Source organism: Gracilinanus agilis, chromosome 3, assembly GCF_016433145.1.
Source record: "Gracilinanus agilis isolate LMUSP501 chromosome 3, AgileGrace, whole genome shotgun sequence".
Classification (NCBI taxonomy): Eukaryota; Metazoa; Chordata; class Mammalia; order Didelphimorphia; family Didelphidae; genus Gracilinanus; species Gracilinanus agilis.
Window position 1 is genome coordinate 340,862,642 of NC_058132.1, and position 17,575 is coordinate 340,880,216.

Sequence of the window (17,575 nt, forward strand, 5' to 3'; positions counted from 1 at the left end):
TAGGTAGGCCCATCTACTTCTTAAAGCAGGGACCAGTTCCGTAGTCAATAGTCAATAAGCATTTATCAAGAGCACAACATGTCAGATACTCTGCTAAGCACTAGAGAATCAAATAAGGAAAAGACACAAATTCCCTGCCCTCCAGGAGCAAACAGTCTAATAGGAAAAGGAAGCTGGAAAGGAGCCTTGTCTTTCATTTTAGGCTTTTATATCCTAAATGTCCTGCATGTTGTGCCTGACCCAGGAGAACGCTAGATTTCTGTAGAGCTGAACTGAATCTCAAAACTTCCTGGCAGAGAGAATGGCCTAAAAGCAAAAACTAAAAGTTTAGGAAATAGTTGATTCAGATTGGCTGATGCAGACAAAGCTGAAAAGGCCAGCTGGGGTCTCGTCAAAGAGTTTAAAATCTAGGCTAAAGAGTCCAGACTTATGCCCTTAACCAGTGCTTCCTAAGCTTTTCACAGATGAAGATCACTTTATCATGTCAGAACATTTCTGGGATCCTCGTGAGAGTTGTTACTCTCACATATCTGTTGTTTGAGAAAATATGCAATGCCAGAAATCACTAGGAATTCTGCAGTGCTTTTGGTAGTTTATTTTTAAATGGGAATACATAAAGATGCAATATTTATGATTTATTCATTCTACAAAAGGCATGTTTGCTTATTTATGGATTCACGGACCACTTGCAATAACTACATGGTCCCTAGGAGGTTCATAATTCACAGGTTTGGAACCACTGTTCTGGGCAATGGGGTTTTAGAGCATGGGAGTGTGACCTGATCAAAGTGGTGCTTTGGAAAGATTAATCTGGTAGGAATTCACAGGATACAGTAGAGGGAGGGCTGAGTGACTATGGAAGCAGAGTTATGAAATAATTATTTATCTAGTGGTGAGATGGATCAACAATAGGGAGCTAGCAGGGAACAGAAAGGATAGGTTGTTGGGTTGATAGGTTAACAAGCTGACATTAGGATTGGGGCTGAGATTAGAAGTCCACTTCAGGTTTAGGGGCTTTAGATCAAGATCAAAGTTGGGGGCGGGGGAATGGTTTAAGATCAGTGCTGGTTCCAAGTTGCACATCAGATGCTGTCTTCTTGTGACCTTCCTCTGTTCCTCAATTTCATCTCTTGAACCATAGGCGCATCCATATCACCAAGGCCACGCTGAACTATCTCAATGGTGATTATGAAGTAGAACCCGGCTGCGGGGGCGAGCGCAATGCCTACCTCAAGGAACACAGTATAGAGACCTTTCTCATCCTGCGCTGCACCCAGAAAAGGGTGAGTCTGGGAAGGGAGGCCAGAGGAACGTGGGTATCCATTTCTGGACATTTAGAGGGATAGTCTGATATCCCCAAGCCAGAGTTGAAACCATCAATTTTGCTGTCCAGGGAAAGCATCACAAACCTACCTGGGACAATAAATGTTCCTTATAATCTATTTTTAAAAACTCTTTCTGTCTTAGAATTAATACTGTGAATTGATAATTGATAATCAGCACTGATTCCAAGGCAGAAGAGTAGTCAGGGATAGGCAATGATAGTTAAGTTACTTGTCCAGGGTCCCATAGCTAGGAAGTGTCTGAGACCAGATTTGAACCCAGGACCTTATTTCTCTAGGCCTGGCTCTCAAACCACTGAGCCACCTATCTGCTCCCCTAATCAATATTTTAAGGTAAATTCAATAAAAGGGGCCAGGGAGACTCTCGGATATCACCCTGTGTCAGATAGAAACAGATTTCAGAATACCTCCAGACTGCCTCTGGGGAGGTCACTATAGAGAAAAAGAAGAGCAAGGCATTGACCAGCCACAGGGTCACTCTCCTAGGGGTGACCATGAGGTGAGGGAGGACTCGGGCAGCTTCTGATTTTGACTAGCTCTCCCTGTGAGCAGGTGCTAGCTAAGTCTTTTCTGTGCTACTAAAGGATAGCTAAGGGAAGTAAAGGCTCTCCAGATAGCAGAGCCCTGGGGAAAAGCCCAAGTCACCCTAGTCTGGTTCTGGCTCTTCTACAGGAACTTCTCCAGGGATCCTATTCATTTTCTTTCTTCAGTTCCCTTTGTAAAAAGACATGACATTTTTGAGCCCAACATTCCCTGTAGAGTTCTCTCTGTCCAGCTCAGAGAAAACACAGACACAGATGCAGACACACACACACACACACACACACACACACACACACACACACACACACACACACACACCTTGGAGCTGAAGATGATCCAATGAAGGGCAATTTAAAGTCCTAAGAAGAAAGTGGAGGTCTAATGTGGTGACTGGTCAAAACAATCAGAAATTCTCTGTTTGGAAAGACTAGATCCAAAGGCTTTGGCATAGGGGAAGACAGAGTAGTTCACTTGTTCCAGAATGTTACAACAAGGGAGCAATCCCTCAAAGCATCTAGGAGAGAAAGGGAGACCTGGAGTCAGAAAGACTTGAGTTTGAATCCTGCTTTAGACATTTACAATCTGTGTGACCCTGGGCAAGTCACTTAACCCTTCTCAGCCTCAATTTTCTCATCTATAAAATAGCAATAGTAAGAACACCTACCTCACTGGATTGTGAGCACAAATAAATGAACGATAAAAATTTATTAAGCACTTACTAGGTACCAGACACTATGCTAAGTGATTTATAATTATTAACTCATTTGATTCTTTCAACAACCACCCTAGGAGTTAAACGCTATTATTATTTCCATTTTGCAGCTGAAGAAACTGAGGCAGACAGGTGATAATTGGTCACATAGTTAATATGGATTTGAGATGAATTTGTATTCATATCTTCTATATACACACACATATATACGTGAAGTTTAGCTGCTATAGATGTTAGCTATAGTTGTTATATATTGTTGGGGAGCTTAAAATAGGTAAACTGAAGACAAAAAAAAAGGAAGCATTATTTTACACAGTAGGTAAAAATCATAGAGAAATCATTACCCTAATATAGTTCCAGGGTATCTCCAGTTCCCACAATGAATCCAACCTCTTTAATTTCATTAGGATCATGAAGTAAGGAGCAGAAAGCAGCATTCCCATTTGTGCCAATAGCTGGAAAAATATAGTGAGGCTGTAAACAAAGGCTTTAGTGGTTATTCCCTAAAAGACAGAAGACGAGAATATTATTCCATAAAAGCCCACGTAAATGTGTGCCCTGTGATTCTCTCACATGTGGAGTCTATCCCATCCCTTGAGAGTAGGCTTCTGTGACTCTATGTCTATGTCTCTGCCTTCTGCCTCAGTATATTTTTGGGGGGGGGGGAGTGGTTCTTGGTCTTTTACCTCCTTCTTCATATCCTCGCCTCTCCCTTTGTCTAGAGAGTTAGCCTTAACTGCCCATAATATGTTATTATTATTATTATTATTAATACATAATTATGTAGTCATTAAATAGAATTATAAAAATTTCAAAAAATATACAAATATAAAATTATAGATATGGAATTCAATTATTACATTTCATTATTTATTGATGATTATTATTACTAATTCATTTTCCCCTACCTTTATTATTTTATTTTATTTTAGCTGTTACCTTTCATCTTAGAATCAATATTGCTTATTGGTTCTAAGACAAAAGGTCAGGAAGGGCTAGGCGGTAGGGGTTAAGTGATTTGCCCAGGATAGGAAGTATCTGAGGCCAGATTCAAACCTAGGATCTCCCATCTCTAGGCTTAGTTCTCAATCCACTGAGCCACCTAGCTTATCCCTATCTACTTTTATTTAATAACTTTATGCATCCTGTTCTTAATCTGAAAATCAGCAAGCAACCTCTCTGAGTCTCCTCTCCCTGTGTGTCTCCTCATCTTTCCTCTCTCTTCCTTCCTTTTCCCTTCCCTTCTCTCCTTTCTTCTCCTCCCCACCCCCCTCCCAATCTTCTCCTTTCTGCAAACTTTCTGGCTAGAAAGAAGACTGACACGCTGATTAAGCAGCAAACACATTTGGCTGCTTACGCTGTGAAAGCGGCCTATACCCCAGACATCTTTTTATGCTTTTATAACTTCTCATATTCGTCACCAGAAATTTCTCTTAGTTTCCCAGAAAACTCTAGGGTTTCTCATTCTTGTAAATGCCTTTTTTCCATGTTTCTCTCTCTCCCCTATCATCTTCAGCTTTAAATTCTAAACCTTAATATTTCCCCAAAGAGCATTTCCATATACTTCACAGAACAGAAAAGGAAGAGTCTCTGATGGAACCATATGTCTCCATGTCATTCTGCTTTTTTTAAAAAATGTACAATAAAGTCTTTGTGTTACTTTCAGAACTGTCTTCCTTTTCTGTGTTCCCTTCTGGATTCTTTTTCTTCCTTCTATTTAAAAAACATTATAGGCACCCTCTTTTGGGGGGGGGCATCATTATTGCTAATTGCTAATGCTCTAACTCTAACTCTTTCCCCTTTAAAAAGAAAAACAAAACCCTTGTAACAATTAATGTAATGTAATCAAGCATAACGAACCCATCCAACAATGTATGTCTGTGCACCTCATGTCCATCACCTCTCTGTGAGGAGCCAGCAAGTGTGCTTTTGTCATAGGTCCTCTAGAGACATGGTTGGTCATTGATTGGATCAGTTCTTAAGCCCCCTTCCCTCTCGTGCTGTCCCCTCCCTCTCCACTATATCCCAGCTGTCTCTCATAAGAAGATCCCTTTTACCCTCAGTCCAAAGAATTTAAGTTGGGATTTCACAAGGCATCGTCCAGTCTCCTGCTCTACCTGCCCTTCACTGGGACAGTTCCAGACCATTCCAGAGGCTGTAGGTAAATATGCATCTCTACCACCTGAGATCAAAAGCAAAACCCAGATCTCCAAGCATCCATCTCTTCTGGGGCTCTCCTTGGGCTAAGATGTATTTTGTGGAGCAGGAAGGGTATGTCTTCTAGAGACCCGTCCTTGGGTGGGACAGTTTGTTCATGGGCTTGGGTCCCTTCTGTTTTCCTTCTCTTGGGAGAAGATATAGAGTTCTTTCCAGAATTCTCTGTCTACCCTGGGAGTTTGAAGCTAACTGGTCATTTCCTTGGAAAAATTAGGTCATTCAAGATGGGAAGATTGTTTATGTAGGAAGGGAAGGAAGCAAACATTTCTTAATCCCCTACTGTGTGCTAGGCATCAAGCTAAGCACTTTACAAATATTATCTCATTTAATTCTCCCAGCAATCCTGGAGGATAGGTACAATTATTGTCCCCACTTTACAGTTGAAAAAAATGAGGCAGACATTGGTCAAGTGACATGCCCAGGGTCATAGAGCCAGGAAGCTCCTGATGTTTGATTTGAACTCAGGTCACCCTAAATTCAGTCCTAGTACTCTATCTACTGAGCTCCTTCACTTCCATGTATATGGGGGGTGGCAGAGACAAGGCAGGGGAATGTTGGGACATGAGCCCAAGCATAAGTCTACCAAGGAAGTATAATGGTCTAGATCAGTGATGGACAAACTACAGCCCTTGGGCCAGATGCAGCCTCCTGAAATGTTCTATCCCCCCAGCAGAACGTTATTCCTAATCTGACAAATACAATACAATGAAACTTCAAAAGAGTTGCCTTAGACACAGACTGACAGATGAGCATTTCCTTTCCTTTGGCCCCCTCTTTAAAAAGTTTGCCCATCACTGCTCTAGAGGAAAGAGTCCTGGCAGTGGAGTCAGAGAGCCTGAACTCAAATCCAGCCTCTGCTGCTTCATATCTATATGACCTCGTGGTGGTTATTCAGTCATTTCAGCATTCTACTCTTCATGATCCCTTTTTGAGGGTTTTCTTGGCAAAGACACTGGCATGGTTCATTGCTTCTTTTTCCAGCTCATTTTACAGATGAGGAATCTGAGGCAGACAGGGGGTCACCCAGCCAATAACACAGTAAGTCTTAGGCTGGATTTGAACTCATGTCTTTCTGGCTCCTGACCTGGCATTCAATCCACTGTGCCATCCAGCTGCCTTTATGAGACTTTAGGGAAATCATTATCCTCCCTAGACCTGTTTCATATATATATATATATATATAAAGTGAGTGGATTGATTTAGGTAGAGCCTCAGAGATCCTTTCCAACTTTGGTCTATGAATCTATGAGGTCTGAAACTACTTAAGGCACACAAACTAAAAAAAAAATGTTTGGAAAAAAATGACCCTTAGAGGTGTTTCAAGGATAGCTTGGGGCGGGGGGAGAAATCCCAGCCATCCTGTCCCTTCTCTTTTTAACAACAGACCAGCTCTTAAGGCCATTCTCACTGTGACCCAACCACACCAGATGGAAAGTGTAATTTGAAAGTCTGGTGATTAAAGCTGCTGGACTGGGGAGGTAGGAAGGGGAAGACGGTTCCCAGAAGGCAGAGAAACATTTAGAATGTCACTGGACCATTGGGACCTTTGGGTGGGGTGGAAGAGAGGAAAGAGCATTACTCATTCCTTCCATCTCTGAGACTTAGAACTTAGAGCTGGAAGGGACCTTCAGCATCATATTGTCCAGAGGGTCTTAAACTTTTTGTTGTGACCTGGACCCTTCTAGATGTCTGGTGAAGCCTTGGTAATTTTCTCAGAAAACTATTTTAAAAGTACAAATTAAATGGATAAGATTACAAAAGAAGCCAATTATATGAAATATAGTCATCAAAGTAAAATTTAAAACCCTTACCTTCCATCTTAGAATCAATACTGTGCCTGGGTTCCAAGGCAGAAGAGTGTAAGGACTAGGCAATGGGGGTTAAGTGACTTGCCCAGGGTCACACAACTAGGAAGTGTCTGAAGCCAGGTTTGAACCCAGGACTTAACTAGCATCTTTGGGCCACCTAGCTGCCCCCTTGAAGTATTTTTAAATAAAAGTTCACAGACTACAGATCCAACACTTTTGTCATATAGAGGAAAAAAGTGAGAGGGGTCTTGCCCAAGTTCACACAGGCAGGAAATGGGAGAGCTAGGCTTGGCATTGGGGAGCCAATTTATAGGGCTCTTTCCATTTCTTCTGGGTTGCCTCTCTTTTATGTACCCTTGGAGCCTGGGGGAGAGAGTCTGCAGAAAGAGGGAAAGGGAGGAAGAAGAGTTGTATGAAAAAGAAATCCTGCAGGAAGAAGAGAACAAATCCTCCCACATGCATACATTTCGAAAGGCTCCCACTGTGATGGGGGGAGTGATTGCAGGCCTCAGATAAACATTTAGAGCTACATGGAACCCCTGAAGTCATCCACTCTAAGCCTTTCATTGTATAGACGAGGAAACCAAGGCCCAAAAAGGTAAAGAGACTCGCCTAAGTAGTCTGTGGCAAAGCTAGAATCTGAACCCAAGTCCCCTGACTTCAACCATAGTGCTCTTTTCTTTTTATTATGCTATCTCAAGTTAGAGGGACTAGGATCTGCCCCAGAGGAAGATGGCCTTTCTCCACTTGCCTTTCTGAGTCTACTCATTTTGATGCAGGTTACAGTTAGGAATATTATACATATCAGATTCGTATAATATTCTTCATTGTTATGCATATCATAAATATATAATATTCCTCATTGTAACCTGCATATCATATCATATATGTATAATATTCCTTTCTGTAATATATTGTGTTTTTATTATGTACAATATAAAATCATATTATACAAATATATGTTTACATATATTTGTATATTATATATTTAATGTATTATTTAGTCTATAATTATATATATTATTTATTATGCATTTGATTATACATTTACTATACATTTAATATCTATTGAACATGTTTTTATATATTTAATATATTATTTTAGTGTGGGTACATATTCCTCACTGTATATATAAATATGCACACACATATTATGTAGGTATTATTTTGGTGCAGGTTACAGTGAAGAAAATCTCTTAATATATAATATATTAATATGATGTGTGTTATAAATATATTTATATATATTCCTAACCATACATATATATGTACACACACACACACACACATTCCCTGCCCTTTAGGTGCTAGCAGTCTGGATGCACTCACAGCCCCAGATGCACAGGACAGATGGATCTGTGGCTCACTGGGCAGACAGTTAGACAAGCTTAATGTCCTCACATAAGCCAAGTGATCAGGAGAGGGAAGAGGACTCCACATGTAAGCAGGATGAGTTGGGTGTTAGAGAAAGGACTCTTATCCTTTTTTCCAGCATTCAGATATCATGAGCTTATGAAGGCGGGCAGTTGCCTGTGTAACCCAGGTACCTTCTGTTCTCATACTGATTCTAACTATGTTTCTCCCCCAGAAAGAAGAGAAGGCCATGATTGCCAAAATGAATCGCCAGCGAACCAATTCCATTGGGCACAATCCCCCACCCTGGGGCGCCGAACGGCCCTTCTACAACCACTTGGGATCCCACCAGGTCTCGAAGGAGATGAAGAGAATGGTTAGTTACCAATGAGAGGGTCATGGATATTTTTTTAGAGGGGTACAGGGGAAAAGGGGAGAAAGGAGAGATATCTTTCATCAGAGATAGAATAACAACAATATTCCATTGTATTGATAAGATGCTTTCAGCTTTTCAGTGTTTTCACATATATTATCTTATTTTATCCCTAACTCCTATAAGAAATAAAATTAACATAGAGTGATAAAATTAAAAATATCATGGTTTCAAAGGGTTTATTGAAAGCCATTTAGAAAAATGAAGCCATGTGCCTGTTAAGATTTAGTTTAAAATACTCGGGCCCTGTTACCTCTTCCTCCCATCCTGGCTCCACTCCAAATCACCAAAGAGAGGAAGTACCAATCCCGTCCTCAGTCTTTATACTCCTGTTTACGTTATTACACTTCCTGCCCACCTGATTACGCAAGAGGAATCATGGGAAATGTAGTTTGAAAGAGATTTAAATGTCCATGGGAAGTTTAGATCAGGGACCTCAAAATTAGTTCAAGGACTCCCAAATTTCCAATATCACAATTCCAAATCACCCTATAAATTGGGATTTATTCTTCTGATTTTATAAGACAGGAGGGAAAAAGGGAAGGAACAAGTGTTTATGAAGCACCTACTATGGGTCAGGCACTATGCTAAGAGCTTTACAAATATTAACTCTTTTGATTCTCCCAACCACCCTGTGAAGTTAGCACTATTATGATTCTTATTTTTTTTAACCCCTACCTTCTATCTTATTATTAATTCTAAGACAGAATAGTGGCAAGGGCTAGACACAATTGGGGTTAAATGCCCAGCCCAGGGCCTCACAGCTAAAAAGTGTCTGAGGCTAGATTTGAGCCCAGGTCTTCGTGATTCCAGCCACGGTGTTCTATTGATAGTCCCCAGGGAGGGTCAGTTACTTGCCCCAGGCCTTATAACCTGAGATAGAGCCAAGTCTAGGACCAATTCCGATTCTAGACTCAGGGTTTTTGCCATTAAGACAAGAGATGGCTTCATCCCACTCCTGATCATCTCCTCTCCCTTGGCAGAGGTCATTCTGCCAGGCTTAGCCTGGAAACAGGCCCATTAGGCTGGGATCTGGGACCTGCCAAAGCTTCCAGCTGTTGGCAGCATTTGGCATTTGGTGAAGCCCTTCCTACAGTCTGGTGGGGAGAAGCTTGCCAGGTGTTTCCTTTCTGTGTCTGCCGCATTTCCCAGGCAACTGAAATTTCTCCCGAGCGAGCGCCGGCACTGCCTGGAAACTGTCATCGTGATGTTCCCTAACGCTTTCTATGCTTTTGGACAGTCCCTAATTAACCTGAGTGCTCCCGCCGTGGGGAAGGGGGAGGGAAGGCCTGGACAAACAGAAGCCAAAGGGGATTTACTGGGTCAGGAGGCCTGTTCTAAGATCTGCCCACCAATATGGCAGTAGGGGGATCACTATACATCACACACCGGGAGCTCATCCATTCAGGAGGGCAAGATGAAATGGATTTGCCTGGCTTCCTGTGGTGAAGACTAGAAAGAAAGGAAAAAAGAAAAAAAAAGATGGAAATAAAAGTAGAGGAGAAGGGAGGACATGGAGAATATGAATTATAATGAGGCTTTTTCCCCCCCTTTAGTTTCTCAGATTTCTTTTCTCTGTTCAGGGGAATAATCCAGGCATTTTTGGGGGAAGGCTCCAATCACCCTAAGAACAAATGAGCAAGGAAGGAATGAGAGTGAAAGGGTGTCCTGCTTTAATGTGTCTGCAGACCCAGTGTTGAGAAAGTAGGTGGGCATAAAGGAAAAACTCATTTAGAATGATGCCGAGTCAGTTTAAATTGCAGCAGGAGCGATTAAAACTAGATAGAGAGGGGCAGGAGAGCTCAGTCAGGAGACAACTGTTACCAGGGATTCCCAAAGTGGGCGCCACCGCCCCCTGGTGGGTGCTGCAGTGATCCAGGGAAGCGGTGATGGCCACAGGTGCATTTATCTTTCCTATTAATTGCTAGTAAAATTTTTTTAAAAATTAATTTCCAGGGGCACTAAGTAATTTTTTTTCTGGAAAGGGGGCAGTAAGCCAAAAAAGTTTGGGAACCACCAGTTTATACCCTACAGAGGCTAGCTGAATTATAAAATCTTAAAAAACGTCGAGACCTTAAAGTTAAGAAGTAAAGGATATTTTGGGATATCCATGTAAAGAGTGGGCAAGTTGGGACTTACCTGAAGAAACAACTCAATTTCCTAACTGTCCCTGACATCCATCCTTCCTTCTCTCTCTGCTGTGCAAGAAGCAAGGTCCTTTGTGACTGTGCTGTTGTCGTTGTTCATTCATTTCAGTCATGTCCAACTTTTTGTGACCCCTTTGGGGGCTTTCTTGGCAAACATACTGGAGTGGTTGGCCATTTCCTTCTCCAGCTTGTTTTTACAGATAAAGAAACTGAGGCAAACAGGGTTAAATGACTTGCCCAGGGTCACACAACTAGTAAGTATCTGAGGCCAGATTTGACCTCAGGAAGATGAGACATCTTGATTTCAGGCCCACACACAATTCCCTACATACCACCATTGGTATGTGACCAAATCAAGTCTTATTTGGTCTGAGGAGCCAGGTGTGAAATTTGGGTACAAAGCATGGGACTATAGGGACTTTGGAGACTTTCTTTCCCATATAGAAGTTGGAGCCTCCTCCCCAACCCTCTTGAGAACACACCAGGAAAACCACTGGGTATTGGGTGCCTTTCAATCTCATTCAAACGACCAAGGGCTTTGGCTTTCTCTGACAGGTATCAGAGACTTCCCACTCAGACCAGAACGTGTGGCTCAGCTCCTAACCAGTAGGAAACAGGAAAAGGCACAGGCCAGCCACTCTAAGCCTTTACAAGCTGGTCTCAGATATGGCTTTATGGTTACCATGAGATTAAACTTGGCACCAACCCAGCTCTTGGGTGCTTTGCCTACGACCAGGAGAGTGATGGGGTGCTTTAGTGACAGCCCCACGGTCCAAACAGCCGGGCTTTTCATATATGTAGTCAGCAAGAGAAAAACTAGCACATATTCCCACTCAAGAATTCATTTCCAGAAATTAAAAATAGGACTGTTAAAACCACTAGGTATAAACCTTAAGCAGGATTACTAAACACCGTATTTTTAAAAAGGTGACACAGGACATAATATAAAAAAAACCTTAAGTACAGTTTCTTACTTTTATACTAGTTTCTAGCCGCCATCATTCAATACTGAATCAAATCCTGGTTTCCTCTAAGCTTGAGTAGAATGCTGCTTTAAGCCCTACTGAATCTTTTATTCTCAAAGTCATAAATCCCTTCCTGGAGTATGTAAATATGTTGAGGGCTTCTCCTGAGAGCAGTGAATCCACTGCTGTTTCTTAAACTGGAGACAGTGTGTCCTTCTGCCAAGGAAATGGTTCTCAAACCTGTTGTTGGAGTAATTCCCAGCAAGTATTAGCTCTCTCTTTTTTCTGTATCTATCTCCCACCCCCTTCCCTCCTCACCATTTGGTAGAAGCTCCAAGAATGAGATTATCCACATATCCTGACTTTGTACAACAGTAAGGTGACTCTTTGGTAACTGTTTCTATATGTCTAGAGAAAGATTTCACATCTGATTTGGTGACTCTCCCATGCTTCCCTTTTCCAATGGGCATTTATCAACTGCAAGATGCTTACTGAGTAATTGGCTCTGATGATGATGCCAGCATCTTTATAATGTTCAAAAAATACTTTTTAAAAAATTATTTTTTCCATGGTTACATGATTCTTGTTGTCTCCCTCCTCTTTACCCTCCCGCCTCTCAAAGCTGACAAGCAATTCCACTGGGTTATACATATAATATCACTCAAATCCTATTTTCCTATTATTCATTTTTGTAATAATCTTTTAAAACCAAAACCCCAAATCCTATACCCATATACACAAGTGATATTATCAGATGTTTTTTCTTCTGCATTTCTACTCCTACAATTCTTTCTCTCTGGATCCATTGCTTTGTCCATTTGTCCATTTGTCCATTGCTTTTAGTAGCAAAGTCAATTACATTTGATCATCCCACAATGTTTCAGTTACAGTTTTTAGTGTTCTCCTGGTTCTGCTCATTTCACTCTGCATCAGTTCATGTGGATCTTCCCAGTTCTTGTAAAAATCAAGCAGTTCATCATTCCTTATAGCATAATAGTATTCCATCACCATCATATACCAGAATTTATTCAGCCATTTCCCAATTGATGGACATCCCCTCATTCTCCAATTTTTTTGCCACCACAAAAAGCACAGCTATGAATATATATTTTTTACAAACAGGTCCTTTCCCATTTTTTTTATATCTTTGGGATATAGACCAAGTAGCCTTGGCTTAAAAACTTTCCAGGCATTTTTAAAGCCCCCCACCCAGACCTCCTTTCTGATGGGTGAAGTACCTGAGGGCTAGATCAGGGACAATTTCCTCTGCCCCTTTTTTGTTCCCCCTCTTTTTTCCTGTCCAACATCTCCAAAGGGCCATCTTGGATCCCTTGCTCCAGTCCCTCCTTTTGCGGAGCAGTGAGAGAGTGTGTGTGCATACATACAAAATATGCAGTTAAAGGACAAAAAAACAAATGGACCAAAGGATTAAAGGACATGCAAAAATACTTCTTTTTGAGAAATTGACTTCTTTAATAATTAAGAATAACAAAAATCTTTTTTCACATCAAAATATAACTTTTGAAAATTGATGCTTTGTTTCACATACATCATTTCCTGATATGCTTATCTCCCTACATCTCCAGCATTCAGTGTGCTCATGAGAACAATACACACACATATGTACATATATGCACACGTAGCAATATGCATGCATATACACATGCCGTGTATACACACACACAATGCAGCTAGGTGGCATGGTGGATAGAGTTCCAGAATGGGAATCAGAAGACTCGTCTTTATGAGGTCAAATCTGGCCTCAGACACTTACTAGCTGTGTGGCCTGGGACAAGTCATTTAACCCTATTTGTCTCAATTTCCTCATCTGTCAAGAGATCTGGGAAAGGAAATAGCAAACCACTCTCGTATCTTTGCCAAGAAAAACACAAATGGGGCCACAAAGAGTTGGATGCAACTGAAAAATGACTAACTCACAAAAAGCCCTTTCCAATACTATAGGTAACCCATAACCACTCCTCTTGTCCTCAGTTTACCCCATCTTCAAAATGAAGGGGTTGGACCACATGATATTTAGAGCCCCTTCCAATCCAATCTGCAGCAGATTTGCATGGAAATAAGCTTAAATTTCTCTGACTGCAGTCAACATTTTTGTCGAGATGATGGTGCACAACTGGTCTTTGGCTGCTGTAGTAACTTTTCCAAGCAGCCTGAGTCTTCTAATCATTATTTAGATTGGGAGTTTGCCTCAAGCTGACTTCATTTCCTCCACCTTCTCTCTTGCCTTCCTAGATTTCTCCCTCTTCCCCAATACCTCCAGAAGTGAGTTATCACATCTTGGCCCAGCTCCTTCTCCTTTCAGCCAAATGATTTGATCCATATCTTATGAACTAAGGGCAAATATAAATTTGGAAATTAGTAAGGACAAATTCTACTCAGAGACTAGGAGAGAGAGACAAAGACAGAAGGACAGGCAGACTTACAAAGAGACAGATTATAGCCATTTGGCAAATCTTTGACAGATATGTTCATTATAAGATCATGGGGATTAGAGCTAGAAAAACCCCATGAAATCATTTAGTCTAATCATTTCTATATCCGAGAGAGGGCCAGAGGAGTCTAAGGATTTGTCCGAAGGCTCAAAGGTAATAAGTAGCAGAGCCAGGATTTGAACTCCTCCTCACTCCAGATTTAGCAATTTTTCCAGCACATCATTCCATTCTGTCTCACTATTTTGTAAGCACTCACTCCCATTTCTCTGGGAGGGCAGCTCCTCGTTTATAATTCTAGAAAGTTGCTACAAGAAGCTAGGATTATGGTAAAAAGGTATAAGCTTTCAAAAGGTCTCAAGGGAGTCTTCCCTTCACATATCTTCACCAGTAAACAAAAGTGGAGGCTTGCTGAGCACCAATCTGGGTAAATGAGAGAAAACTTCTGAATTGCAGAAGCAGAGAATTGAAATGGCTAAGAATTCAATTCTTTCCATTAAGAGGAGAGTGGTATTGGGGAATGTGGGTAGACCCATGTAGTGAATGAAAAATGAAATTACCAAAGAAACAAAGGTTCAATCCTCTGGGCCATCAAATCGGGACCAGGTCTCTTCCTCAGCGTAGGGATGGATAGGGAGATAAATTTTTAGATATTAAAAACTATTTAATCAAATAAGGCCAATTAATTAAAAGGAAACAATATTTTTTCTAAAAAATTAAAAAAATTAAAAATAAAAGGAAACAATACAACATCAGTTAATCTGATGTCTAATTGGATGAAAGATTAGAAACTTTCCAAGTTGGGAGGGGGACAGTGAATGGTTACAATTTCCTGAATTCAGGAAAAGAGATGCCTTACTCCTCCCAATTGTCTGCATACAATACAAGGAATATTGAAACAATAACTGACTGATCAGTGTGAGGCCAGTTTTCAAATAAGACACATAGGTTGCTTGAGATGTACAACTATGAGAAAACTTCTTGCATCAATCTTCAGATCTGGCTAGGTTTCTGGTCAGCATAACCTCGTCCTTAGTTAAGGATCTCTAAATAGCAGGTAGAGGTGGTCCGGTTTCCCAGCCATTCTGGGCTGGGTTCAAACAATGCAACATGATTTTTCTCCCAATTCCCATAATTGAATAAAGTTTTCTCACAAGACAGAAGATGGACAGGGCCCATAATTGAATAGAAAGGGAACTGAGCTAGCTCCAGAATTGACTCACAAGATGGAGTCAGTGTAGTTCACTTAATTGCCTCAATTCCCACTACCATTTTCTGTCCTAATCTCTTTAATTGCCTCACCCAACGCAGCTCTTCCCGCCAAAGATAGTTGTATCCTCATATCCCAGAGACACAGGATTTAACAATAGACGAAGTTTCAAAAAGGAACATTAGCCTGATGACCTTCTTCCCTCTTTCCCCTCACAGCAGCCACACTAGTCAATTTTTTCCAATCTCCTTTCTCCTTCTGTTTTTTTCTTTTTCTTCTCCTTTTCTTCTTTTTTTGCTCTTCTTCCTTCTTTCTCCCTCTCCTCCTTTCCCTTCTCCTTCTCTTTTCCCTATCACATTTCTGATTTTCCTCCTTCTTCCTTTCTTCTTCAAAACTTACCATCAAAAGCAAGATAAAAAAAGAAAAAGAAAGAAAGAAAAGCAAGATTTCAGGAAATGCAGAGAGAAATAAGCAGAACTGGGAGAACAATGTTGTACACAATAACAGTAATAGTGGACGATGATTATCTGTGAAAACTTGGCTCCTCTCAGCAGTGCAATGATCTGGGACAGTCCTGAAAGACTTCTGATGGGGAATGCTATCCACCTTCAGAGAAAGAACTGTTGGAGTCATTCACAGCAGTATATCTTTGGTTTTATTTTGTGGTTTTGGTTATGTATGACTTTGATTTTATAACAGTGACCAATATGGAAGTGTGTTTTGCATAACAAAAAATGAAAAATAAAATAGAATGTATCATCAGTTTTTTAAAATTTTATTGGTGATTTTTGTTTTAAAATTGCAGCAATCTCCTATCTTCGTCTTTGCCATTCTCCTTTATCGGGCATTGATGAAGCTTCCAGAGAGAGGAGCAGGCCAAAAGACTGGGGCCCACAGGTCTTCTCCCATCAATACCTTTGCTGCTTAGTCTGTTTTTTCTTACATTTCTTTCTTTCTCTTTTTCAGGGTTTTGAAGACCCCAAGGACAAGTGAGTAAAATGATTTTCTTTGCCTCTCTTTTCCAAATCTCAAGGAGCCCCAAAGCTGTCCCCATGACTGTTCCCCCACTGCCAGAATTCCCCAAAGACTCTTCATACCTACACTCTCTCCCTGCTCCCCCTCATCCCAGATAAGCCTTGTGAGAGCCTCTATACACAGATCATAGCACACTGCAGCATGTCCCTTACAACCAGCCCAACACATCCCTCCCTTAGCATACAGGCTGCCAGATCACCCAGTGGGAGATCTGAGGGCCCAGACAACTGGACTGTTCCCAATTTCTCTCTCTTCCCCCAGGAAACCTTTGGCCTCAACTCCCCTAAACACATGTTCCTTGGTGTCCCTTTGCCCCTCAAGGGAGTTTTGAATTCCTCCTTCCTCAGACTTTAGTGCCTTATTTAAATTTTTATTCAAAGGCAAAGAGAGGAGTGGGTCCTTCCTGAGAGGTCAATGTTTTGAATTTGTAGACCAGCAATGACAGACCCTGTTTCACATTTAAGTCCCTCCTCATATCTTTGCTTATTTTATATGTGGGTGAATATGTGAGTAACAAGCATAGAGGCAGAAAGGCCAATAGATGGGAGAGAGGGAAGTAATCTAGAACTCCAACAATATTCTATAAGGGTAGAGAAGAGACTTCCTGTCATCCAGGATCCACGCAGCTCCAGAGAAGGGATAAGTACAATTCCCTAGAAGTGTTTCTAAGCAGGAATTCTTAACCTCATTTGTGTCATGGACTCCTTCTCTGAATAGTGTTTTTAAATTAATTAAGTAAAATAAAACACACAGGATTATGAAGGAAATAAATTCTTGAAATATACTTATCAAAATGTTTTTAAAAACAGATCCATGAAAAAATTCAAAATTAAAAGAATGAGATATGTAGTTGGTAAAGTAGGCACAAAAATAAAAACAGGTTCATGGACTCCAGGTTAAGAATACCCTTTCTTGTCACACATTTGACATTCCTATTAATATCATGTTGAGTTTTGGCCTTTAATACATTTAGCCAATTAATGTCTCCCTAGTTTTTATTGAAGAATTCACAAAGAGGTGAAATTTTTTCCCCAACAGATGATTGCTAAGACCTTTACAGCTCAAATTCTGGGCCTTATGACCTATATATTCCCCAGAAATTAGTGCATGTACTAGAATTATTTCTGATGATTTTAGATATGCTAGCAGTAACTTCAGATACCATGGCTTTGGTTAATTGCCCACAAGCTTTTGATGTCCTTCCTTCTTTCATTCTTTTCTTCCTTCCTTCCTTCTTTCCTTCCTTCCTTCATTCTTTCCTTTCTCCCTTCCTTCCTCCCTCCCTCCCTCCGTCCCTTCCTTCCTTCATTCTGTCCTTTATTCTGTCCTTCCTTCCTTCCTTCCTTCTTTCCTCCCTCC

General features: G+C 40.9%; 1 protein-coding gene across 2 annotated transcripts in view; it reads left to right on the plus strand.

The window, feature by feature from the left end:
• ADCY5 (adenylate cyclase 5) overlaps positions 1 to 17,575 on the plus strand; it is a 255,962-nt gene that overhangs the window by 194,522 nt on the left and 43,865 nt on the right. For both annotated transcript variants that reach the window (XM_044670042.1, XM_044670043.1), the window contains 3 exons: positions 1,142 to 1,283; positions 8,212 to 8,352; positions 16,148 to 16,170. In XM_044670042.1, coding sequence (XP_044525977.1) covers positions 1,142 to 1,283; positions 8,212 to 8,352; positions 16,148 to 16,170 — 306 coding nt within the window. The remainder of the gene's footprint in view (positions 1 to 1,141; positions 1,284 to 8,211; positions 8,353 to 16,147; positions 16,171 to 17,575) is intronic.